At 40.7% G+C, this 11,950-nt stretch overlaps 1 protein-coding gene across 1 annotated transcript; it reads left to right on the forward strand.

Moving 5' to 3' along the window:
- Positions 1-5,130: 5,130 nt before the first annotated feature.
- LOC124255763 (interferon alpha-inducible protein 27-like protein 1) lies at positions 5,131-11,475 on the forward strand. Its single transcript, XM_046689674.1, has 4 exons — positions 5,131-5,278; positions 8,189-8,277; positions 10,757-10,984; positions 11,120-11,475. The coding sequence occupies exons 2-4, from the start codon at positions 8,214-8,216 to the stop codon at positions 11,239-11,241; spliced, it is 414 nt and encodes a 137-aa protein (XP_046545630.1). The 5' UTR covers positions 5,131-5,278; positions 8,189-8,213; the 3' UTR covers positions 11,242-11,475.
- Positions 11,476-11,950: the final 475 nt, after the last annotated feature.

Here is an 11,950-nt window from a genome sequence, read left to right on the forward strand (position 1 = left end):
GATATCAGAAGACACGAGGGTGAGATTCTATTTATCATCCAAAATCACTCTTCTTTAGTTTTCAATGAAAAATGTTCATCTCTGAACACATTACTGCCATTAGACTTGCAGTGCAGCGATTTCATAGCATTGTAACATCATCAAGTTCATGACGTCATAGCATTGTTAGGGCATTGTACAAAATCTACTGTCAAAACGATATCTCCTAGGAGATATCGTTTGATCTCACACAAGCAATATCTCCTGTGGAACACAGTTTTGGATGATAAACTAAAATAGTTTCTGTTTAAAATGCTCCGAAACTTAGATGTCTTAAAGTTATCCATTTGTTCAATAGCTCACCATACGAATTTAATCATTTTCTGCTCACTTTCATTTAGCTAAAAATGTTACATATTTTTGCTACATCTATTAGAATGATACATTCCAACTCCCAACCCGTGTTGGCACAACCAGTCTCCATTGTGGTAGTATGTACTTTCAACACACACCCTCCATTCAGCTTTGAATAGAAAAGCTGGTGAAACATTTGAAACAGGATTTCAGCCCTACTGTATTATAAGGCCTTCATGGACTAGGTTTTGTTTTTTGTTTCATGAAGGGTTTCATTACAGATGGCATGATCGCACTAGAACAAACACGGGTTCATTAACCTTTCTGACCTGTGACGTCCTGCATCCATTACTGTTGCGAAAATGTTGTACTTTCAAACATGTATAACTCGTCCACAAATAGACTTTCAGCAATGAATTTTACATCAGTTTAGAAGAAGTTAATGTCTATACAACCAAGTGGATAATTTTAAATAACGGAGACGTTGAGCACGATGGTGACCACGTAGCACGGTCCCGATGTCGGGTCTCCTGGCTCTCAGTCCAATCTCTCTCAACCTGTTCCGTACAGTTTGACCGGATATCCTCCGAAGTCCAGGCACCCTGGCTTCTGTGCTCTCACCCGTGGCAGTACGATCACGCAAATGTAGTACCCAGATGTACCGATCTTGGGCTGCAGTAGTGACTCGAGGTCTGCCTGTACGGGGACGGTCATTTGTTATACCTGTTTGGTTGTAACGAGCTGCAAGCCGTGATATCGTGCTCAGACTAACATTCAGACGCCTGGCAACAGAAGATTGGTAATCTCCAGCGTGCATTCTTTCAATGGCGATGTTCCGTGTCGTACCGCCAAGACGTGGCGTAGTCATTTGACCTTGAAACTCCTTCAAAACGAATGCCGATTTCCCAAAGTAATCTGGATTTTTATAGCCAGACAGTGCATTCTCTTTGCTGCACAATTTCAACTGAAAGGTGATTTCTGTTGTGTTGTGGCGATGCCTTTTTAATTCTTGTAAGAAATCTCATCAAAATCAACATTTTCAGGTAAAGTCGACTTTCCACTTGTGCAATTGTGTAAAATCATGTTATCAACACTTATGCTACATATTTGGACGATTGTTTGAACACAATAGGTAATTAATAGATTTTTGAAAATACAAACCACCTATGCGTTTTTTTTTTAATAGTATATATCTTGTTTTTGTTTTGATGTTTAACCTCCTAGCAATATTCAGATTATATGACGCCGGCCTGAAAATAATCGAGCCTGCACAATGGAAATCAGTGGTTGATATTATGAACGACGTATCTACGTTGTGGGGTAAAGATGATACGTTATCGACCACATGGGGCGGTGGAGTAGCCTAGTGGTTAAAGCGTTCGGTCGTCACGCCGAAGACCCGGGTTTGAATCTCCACATGGGTACAAGCCCATTTCTGGTGTCCCCGCTGTGCTGGAATATTGCTAAAACCAGGGTAAAAACCAAACTCACTCACTCACTCATCGACCACATCTGAACAATCAATTCGCCTCATACAAGTAGAGTTTGGCTGGGGATCAATTCCAAGCTGGAATTAGGGGCAGTGGGGTAGCCTAGTGGTTAAAGCGTCCGCTCACCACGCTGAAGACCCGGGTTAGAATCCCCACATGGGTACAATCTGTGATGTCCATTCCTGGTTTCCCCCCGTCGTAGTATTGCTGAATATCGCTAAACGCAGGGTAAAACCATACTCACTCACCCACCCACCCAGGCTGGAATCCCCGATAGATTAAATACTTGGCTAATGAAATTACCCTGTGATAGGTTTGAATTTGAGGGTGTAGGTAGTAAAACCCCACTATTTGTAATTTGTGTATTAAATGATGAACTGAGCTATTTTACAAATAAATAATGATTTCTCAATCAAGTAAAATAATACTTTACGCCAATAACACACGTTTTCCCAACGCTGTGGGAAGGATGTAGACTGGTAACGTCATGACACAACGTTAGTAATTACGTCATTTTATAACGTTGCAGCACTGTTACATATAAGTATGCATTGTCAAAACGTTGTGTATCGATTATTACACAATAACTTGGTGTCACGATATAGTTTTGTGTAAAACATTTCACTTTAACATTCTTTTTTCACTATTCAGCTACAGCTTCAAAAACACGACCAAAACAACATGCAAATTGACGAATAAACATTGAAGGGAATTCCTGCTTTGTGTGTTGTGTACTGTTGGTCTACTCCCATTTGTGAGAACTCCCAGTTGTGAGACTCCCAGTTGTGAGACAGTGGAGTAGGTAATTAGCAAAGAAAACACACCTTACCCCCTATCTGATAGAATAGGTTAACCCCAGCTAATTATGGATTAGCTATTTAACTGAATCTTGTGGAGGTAACTTAATGAAACTCTAAAAGATAAAGTAATTAACCTACTCAGATAAATGGCTTTAAAAAATAAACATTTTGTGTAAGTAACTTCGTGATCATTTGAAAGAGAAATTAATTTACCTACTCAGATTTACGTGTTTGAAATATCTAGCAATAACTGTTGTAACTATAATTAATCCAAATGTATTTATTAACCTTTGACTGCTCTTTCCGATCACCATTATGGTAGGCCTGCAACAAGTAGAATATATCACCAGTTCACGATAATCTTTTTCAGTATTTCAGTATCTATTGAAAACAATAAATGCCCTTCAACGAACAATGTCTTCTGTGTTAATTAACTCATTAATGAACTATGCCTCCTGAGGGTACTATTCAGCAACAGGGCTGTTCCCACTTTCATCGTAGGGATGGGGAAGCACCACCTGTGTGCACTGAACCATTAATTAATGTGTCTCACAACTGGGAGTTCTCACAACTGGGAGGACACCGTACTGTTCACTACTGGGAAAACTATCCAACTATTAACGTTAACTAGGACGTTAAGACAACATAAAGTGCGTAAATGGGAGTCCACAGACTAACGTTTTAACATCGAAAGCACAACCTTGTGACAACGTTGAAATTGTCAGCTATGTAAGCATATTGAAATGCACGTCTAGACAGTTTCCTATGAAATGTAACGTGAATATACAATGCCTTTTAGAAATGATCAGTTGCAGCATGTGGTATATATGTTTACGCCTCTGGATCAATACTAGGTGTGGTGAAAATCTGTTACGCGAAGCAGCAGTGAGCTATTCAGTGTTTCAGGGAGCTATTCAGGTATTCAGGGAGCTATTCAGGTATTCAGGGAGCTATTCAGTCACTGATTATCACAGGGGACCAAAATCATAGCTCATATGTATATTCTGGATTACCCTTTCTCAGTAAAGTACAGCTGAAGTTATTTTGGGAGTTGAGCATTTCATAAGTCACGCACTATCAAGACACTGAGCACATCGTGGGAATTTTCATAATTGTAGTATGAGTCAGCTGGATCATTGACAGGGGCAGCGGTGGGGTGTAAAACTTGGGGGACATAGCAACAGTACCCAATGTAGGCGTGGCTTCGTAGCGTCGGTCGGAACTATGCATATAGTCACAGATGGCGACAATGACAACTGTATGGACATTGCTAATACAGTATTTAACTAATTTATCAATAACGTTGGCGAGCCTCAGCCCAGACACGGTGGTTTATCCCTGACTGCCGGTGGTTTATTCTCGACGAAAGTTGCACGCTGTGAATGAGTAGCCGACCAAATAAAACTTCTCAATCTTTTCATTTCTTTTTCAAAACAATTCATCTATGAGTCCCAGTGGTAATGTATCCAAATTTAATGCCCACCGAACGTGATATGTTCAAATATACAGCATAATAATTCGATACCGTAAAGTCAGCCCGTCCATTATAATAAAACCAGATGCTTTACCCAATGTACTTATAGAACATATATTGACTGTTTTTGCAACAATTTTGACAACATTATAACCAACACAAGCCCCTTATCAGCACAAGCCCCTTCCATATATTTCTTAACTGGGGTGTGAAAGAGATCTGATTGGGTATTTAAAGACATGGATATTGAAGTGGAACAAATCCTAATTTAGCTGATTTTCTGTTCAGTTGTACATAGACTTGTGTAATGCAATGTTTAGCAACATCTAAATGCTTGCAGCAACAGGTAAATAACCCAACAGAGCGTGTATATTGTGTTACATGTAACCTGTGACACGAGTTATATTGACAAATAAGATTAAGGTTACATCCGGCTATAAGTTAGCTTTCATAGCATCAGTATAGGGTTATCATGCATGTGTTAGAAACAATGTTCCACATCAAACCCAGCATGTACTTTCTTAGTGACACCAAGACACAAAAATAATGTCCATACATCGTATTCAAATTTAGTGGAGAATGAACCTGGCATTTGTCCCAAACACCAAATTCCAAATTCACAAATTCATGCACAAATTTTATATGCAAACCTAACGACCCATGCGGGACACCCTGTCTTTCGCTCAAAATCGCCGCGTAGTAGGTGTGTTTAGGAGGCGATGTATTCTGATTATTCCCGCTGTGTCTAAAGGTGTGTAGGAGGCCATGATCGATCTATGCCTCTGTGTAAACTGGATCCATGTACCAGTATGTAATAGGCCAATAATGGCTGTGTGACAACCATTACCCCCTTCAGTCTGTATTATTAGGCTAGGGGGTGACAACCATTATTGGCATGAGTATAGTTCTACGCCCTACATTGGTTATTGTTCGCAGCTGTGAGGGTTACGTGCTATTCTATGACTAATAACGTCAACAGACCAAAAAGAACATAGTTCCAGAAACGAAAGTGAAAGTAGAACGGTTTCTGGTAGATACACGCCCCTTTAGGAAAATTCCACTTGATGCCACGTAGCTCATACATTGACTGACGAGCTTACGTCACGGGTATTACAACCATATAAAAGCCGAGCGCTTCACAACACACGCAGAAGAGAAGTGGTACACATAAGACTGTTCGGGTAAGTCATTCATTCCTTACCAGTCAGTTTCTTATTAAAACTGGCCGTCTAGTTTTTCTTAGTTATTGTACTGGATCCAGTTGTATCAATGCTTCATTAACTAATGTCAACCTTAAACCCTAATGATACATTATATCCTTAATGCATACCAAGTCATTGCAACTCAGATCACTTGGCGAGAATTTGCTGTGAATAAGGACACTATATTTTCGTACGAAAGCCCAGAGGGGTCAAAATGGTTTTTTGAATTTTCTGTTTTAAAATTGGTAACTACCACTTTTTTCTGGTAATTGCCACTTTTTTTCTGGTAAATACCACATTTGAAACAAGTAAATTATAACTTTTAAATTTTACTTATTCATATTCATTTTATGAGTTTTAAATTATCTCTTAATATCACGATTGAACTTTCATTTTACATACTGAATGTTATGTAATTGTTTTCCATTTTAAAAAATAACGCCATGGATTATTGATCATTATGTAATTACACAGACAGGCAGGTGTGATACTTGAACACATGACATGTTATGATGTCTGTTGATTGCAAAATGTTATACACAAAAAATGAGCATGTATTTACAAAACCCAACATCTCTATATATACACACACAATGAGCCGTGAGCGCATCTGCAAATGAACCAGCCGTTAAACTTGAGTGCACACCCACCCGCTCTGACTGGGTTCGGTATCCCGGCTGCTTCGTTTCTTGGGAAGTAAACCCAAGTACACAATATTGCACTTTTGATTTGCGATTGTACGCTTATAATTTTGTTTATATGTTTTTCATAACCAGCAATGTATATTATATGTCATGAATAAGTGATAATTGTGTTTTAATTATGTTTGATTTTTTGGTTGCATGTGACCTTTAAGTTTGCATATAGCTTCTACAAATATATTTTTATCATTTCAGATTATCTAGATACACATGTAACATTTTCAGCTTCGGTATTAAAGATAAGCCAGAGCTTACATTTTTATGACAGGAATGTCTTGTCTAAATCTAGAGTTTATTTTGTGCATTTTCATTTTGTAATTGACTGATGATTAAACTTCAACTTACTCGTTTAATACACATGTATAGAGAATCTCACCCGAGTGTCTTTGATATCAAATATATCACCACAAGTTGATAAAGTCACAAATATCCGAGGCATGTCGAGGATATTTTTACTTTTATAAACGAGTGTTGATATACATGTATTTGATATCAGAAGACACGAGGGTGAGATTCTATTTATCATAAAAAATCACTCTTCATTAGTTTTCAATATAAAAAGTGTACATCTCTGATCATGGTACTGCCATTAGACTTGCACAGTAGCGATGATTTTGCATTACCATAGCGGAGTGAGGCCCCCTTATCTTTGTAAGCATACATGACCTTTATGTAGCCATTTGACGTGATAGGGGAAAATCCATTTTCAACACATATACAAGATTGAGTGTATAACGTTATATACAAGAACACAAACTAATTTAATACATACCTATGTCATTCAGGTATCAGGCAGAATTTCGTTCGCTCACACTTTCCGTAAAGATGCCAAATTGAAAATATAGTAGCACAGTACTTTTATCAGTGCACGATAAAAAGCAGAGAAATTTACTGTTTTTAACGCATAACAAAATTAGGAGTAACATTTAGCAGTGTCTACTTTTCAAACTGAGTTTATACCATGAGATAGGACATTTAATACTCTACATTTCTGTGTAATTTTATAGCTGTAGGTAGATCCAGTGCGGAGCAAACGAAATTCTGGCGCAATGTTCACTTTTCCAGTAAGTTTGACCCGTGAAGATCTGGGGTAGAATAGGTCTTCAGCAACCCATTCTTGTCACAAAAGGCGACTACGCTTGTCGTAAAAGGCGACTAACGGGATCGGGTGGTCAGGCTCGCTGACTTGGTTGACACATGTCATCGGTTCCCAATTGCGCAGATCGATGCTCATGCTGTTGATCACTGGATTGTCTGGTCCAGACTGGATTATTTACAGACCGCCGCCATAAAGCTGGAATATTGCTGAGTGCGGCGTAAAACTAAACTCACTCACCCACTCACTCATTTCCAGTAAGTTTAATGACGCTCTAATGATACCCCAGGACCTTCATTAAGTTAATGACGCGCTAATGACTAATGACAACACGACGTCATTAAAACGTTAGTACAACAGAATTTAATGATACATTACTTAATGAACGTTTAATGGCACGTTAATGCGTCATTAAAGTTTGATACAACCGGGTCCTGGGCTTTCGAACAATTTCCGCCAAACCCACTTTATGGCGAAGGAAGATATGGGACATTATCGGCGACATTCACGTGATCAAATGTGATAAAATGAAGATGTCATCGATATTTAATTAATGTGGAATGAAGAATGAGGACATTTTTTATCGATATACAACTTATTTATTCTGCATAGGCGACGTTTCGACATAGATTCTGATGTCGTTGTCAAGCAAGTGGTACATGGGAAGTAATTTGGATGATTATATACATGTGATGTTTATACAACAGATGAGGGATGAGGCGAAAATGGGTTGTTTATGCAATAGAAGAGGTTGAAAACACAGATGGTATACAGGATTAAGTAGGTTGATTGGAAGCCAGTTGAGAGGATATACATACGTCGTTTACGTAAGAGATTAAGATGTTGATTGTCAGCCAGTAGAGAATGATGTTCATATTTGTTTACATAGATGATTAAGGCGTCAGGAGGAGAGTATCTTATGGCTGACAACTTCTTTATTATGGGGAATACACGTTTCGGAGTATATCCTTACCCCTACATCAGGTGAATAAAGGAGTGAGGATATACTCCGAAATGTTGTGTAATGTAAAAATTGTTCACATGCTTAAGTTAAACATTGTTTACTAAAATTCCGCTGTCTTTCATCCACAGACTATTTACAATCACTTGTAACAACATGTTGCGAACGTACGTCGTATGTTATCTGCTCCTCATCAGCGGTCTGAGCGTCCGTGGCACAGGTAAGTGGACCCTCACAACCACCTGTCATGTTCCGTTAGGAAGAAGCTTCTTCACGACAATGTTCGGCTGTACTGACGGTACTTCAGCTTCTTCTCACGACAATGTTCGGCTGTGCTGACGGGACTTCAGCTTCTTCACACGACAATGTTCGGCTGTACTGACAGGACTTCAGCTTCTTCACATGACAGTGTTCGATTGTACTGACGGGACTTCAGCTTCTTCACATGACAGTGTTCGATTGTACTGACGGTACTTCAGCTTCTTCACACGACAGTGTTCGGCTGTGCTGACGGTACTTCAGCTTCTTCACAGCTTCTTCACACGACAATGTTCGGCTGACGGTACTTCACTGACGGTACTTCAGCTTCTTCACGACAGTGTTCGGCTGTACTGACGGTACTTCAGCTTCTTCACACGACAATGTTCGGCTGTACTGACGGTACTTCAGCTTCTTCACACGACAATGTTCGGCTGTACTGACGGTACTTCAGCTTCTTCACACGACAATGTTCGGCTGTACTGACGTGACAGCTTCTTCTTCAGCTTCTTCACACGACAATGTTCGGCTGTACTGACGGTACTTCAGCTTAACTTCAGCTTCTTCACACGACAATGTTCGGCTGTACTGCTTCTTGAACTTCAGCTTCTTCCCACGACAATGTTCGGCTGTACTGACGGTACTTCAGCTTCTTAATACAACAATGTTCGGCTGTACTGACTGAACTTCAGGTTCTTCCCACGACAATGTTCGGCTGTACTGAAGGTACTTCAGCTTCTTCACACGACAATGTTCGGCTGTACTGACGGTACTTCAGCTTCTTAATACAACAATGTTCGGCTGTACTGACTGAACTTCAGGTTCTTCCCACGACAGTGTTCGGCTGTACTGACGGGACTTCAGCTTCTTCACACGACAATGTTCGGCTGTACTGATGGTACATTAGCTTCTTAATACAACAATGTTCGGCTGTACTGACGGTACTTCAGCTTCTTCACACGACAATGTTCGGCTGTACTGACGGGACTTCAGCTTCTTCACACGACAGTGTTCGGCTGTACTGACTGAACTTCAGGTTCTTCCCACGACAATGTTCGGCTGTACTGACGGGACTTCAGCTTCTTCACACGACAAAGTTCGTTTGTACTGACAGTACTTCAGCTTCTTCATCACAATGTTCGGCTGTACTGACGGTACTTCAGCTTCTTCACACGACAATGTTCCGCTGTACTGACGGGACTTCAGCTTCTTCACACGACAATGTTCGGCTGTACTGACGGGACTTCAGCTTCTTCACGACAATGTTCGGCTGTACTGAAGGTACTTCAGCTTCTTCACACGACAAAGTTCGTTTGTACTGACAGTACTTCAGCTTCTTCATCACAATGTTCGACTGTACTGACGGTACTTCAACTTCTTCACAGGACAATGTTCGGCTGTACTGACGGTACTTCAGCTTCTTCACACGACAATGTTCGGCTGTACTGACGGTACTTCAGCTTCTTCACACGACAATGTTCGGCTGTACTGACGGTACTTCAGCTTCTTCACACGACAATGTTCGGCTGTACTGACAGTACTTCAGCTTCTTCACACGACAATGTTCGACTGTACTGACGGTACTTCAGCTTCTTCACACGACAATGTTCGACTGTACTGACGGTACTTCAGCTTCTTCTTCACAATATTCGGCTGTACTGACGGTACTTTAGCTTCTTAACACGACAATACTGTACTGACAGTACTTCGCTTCTTCACACGACAATGTTCTGTACTGTACTGACGGTACTTCAGCTTCTTCACACGACAATGTTCGGCTGTACTGACGGTACTTCAGCTTCTTCACACGACAATGTTCGGCTGTACTGACGGTACTTCAGCTTCTTCACACGACAATGTTCGTTTGTACTGACGGTACTTCAGCTTCTTTCACGACAATGTTCGGCTGTACTGACAGTACTTCAGCTTCTTCACACGACAATGTTCGGCTGTACTGACGGTACTTCAGCTTCTTCACGACAATGTTCGGCTGTACTGACGGTACTTTAGTTTCTTCACTCGACAGTGTTCGGCTGTACTGACGGTACTGCAGCTATATGAAATATATTAAAGGTGTACAAGCCTCTTAATGAACATTACCCTCCATATGAGATTTCTATCGCCTTATGTTACTGTTACCTATAAGGTCAAGGTCAGGGAGCACGTTTGATGAAACGTGGGCTTAACCTTCAACGTGTGTCAGTCTGACGACAAACTATATAAACATGTGGCATGTGTAATGATTGTTCCATTCTTAAACTGATGTGAACACAGTGAATATAGACAATGTGAACTAAAACTCCCAGAACTAGAATATTCTGGCATGTGTGTGACTGAAATTTAGGATCGAGGTTGTCAGTTTTGTCATCTTGACTTTCTACCTAGCCCCGAATACCAATTTGGAAGCATAAGAATCCTAATGCATGAAATATTTATTCAAGAGGGCAAGGAGAAGAGTTTCTGGGATGACCCGTGGTGCTGGGGCCCCGCTCTTGTGGGTGGAGCTGTAGCAGGTGCGGTACTGGGTCCAGTTGCTCTGGGGGCCGGGCTCGCAGGAATGGGGTTCACAGGAGCAGGGATTACAGCAGGCTCCGTGGCAGCGGGTGCGATGTCTACAGCTGCGACGACGGGAGTGGGCGCGGGGCTCGTTGCAGCAGCACAGTCTGCAGGTACATTTGGAGCTTCTCCTAGTTAATTAATCACATAATCATTAAAAACATTCTTACATTTTTAATTCCTTGGTAAATCAAATATATGTTGTCAGCCATTATCTTGCATTATGAAATACTTTCGTCTTGTCACAGGGGCTGCTGGTGTAGCTGTAGGAACGAAGGTAGCAATGGGCGCAGCAGGGGCAGCCGTAGGCTACCTCTCCAGTGGGTGCGAGGAGCCAAATTGTAAAAAGGAGACGAAAAGAATTAGATAAGAAACTGACGATGTCAACTGGTTGCAGGTCGCAAATAAACATCCATGTGGCCCAAGATCACAGTTTCTAATACATAATATTAGTATATTTCAAACCTTGAATTTGATGTTAAATAGTAAAAACTTATAATCAAATCTGCAAGTTAATATTTGATGCAAAATAAGCTTTGATACATAGTCGATGTTTTTGGGGCGAACTTCAGCAGTGTATTCTAAATAAAGACGTTGGCATTCATACAAGTGTTTTCTAATGTATAATGTGAGTGAGTTTAGTTTGACGCCGCACTCAGCAATATTCCAGCTGTAACATACTGTAAACGTATTCTATTTCGCGCAGGTTTTATTTTAGCGCGAAAATTTATACACCGCGAATAAACCTGTCATTCATTCAGTCTAGCCACGCTAGTATGTTATAGTGGGATTCAACTTTCTCCGTAAAGTACAGATTCTAGTACTTTATAGAGTACTTGTATTGAGTCCCATCCAGGATTCGAACCTACACCCTCAGAATCAGGCACCTGGTCGGCAGCACATAAAGTCAGCCGCCCAACACGCCCAACCACCGCGGCTTCCACCGTGTGGCTGAGCGGTATACATATGTTGTTTTTGATCACTTTCTAAATGGCATTGTTCTTAATATTCCAGCTATATGGCAGCGGTCTGTACATAATTGAGTTTGGACCAGACAATCCAGTGATCAACAGCATGAG

The sequence above is a fragment of the Haliotis rubra genome, unplaced genomic scaffold (assembly GCF_003918875.1).
Source record: "Haliotis rubra isolate DU_JTF1 unplaced genomic scaffold, ASM391887v1 Scf609, whole genome shotgun sequence".
Lineage (NCBI taxonomy): Eukaryota > Metazoa > Mollusca > Gastropoda > Lepetellida > Haliotidae > Haliotis > Haliotis rubra.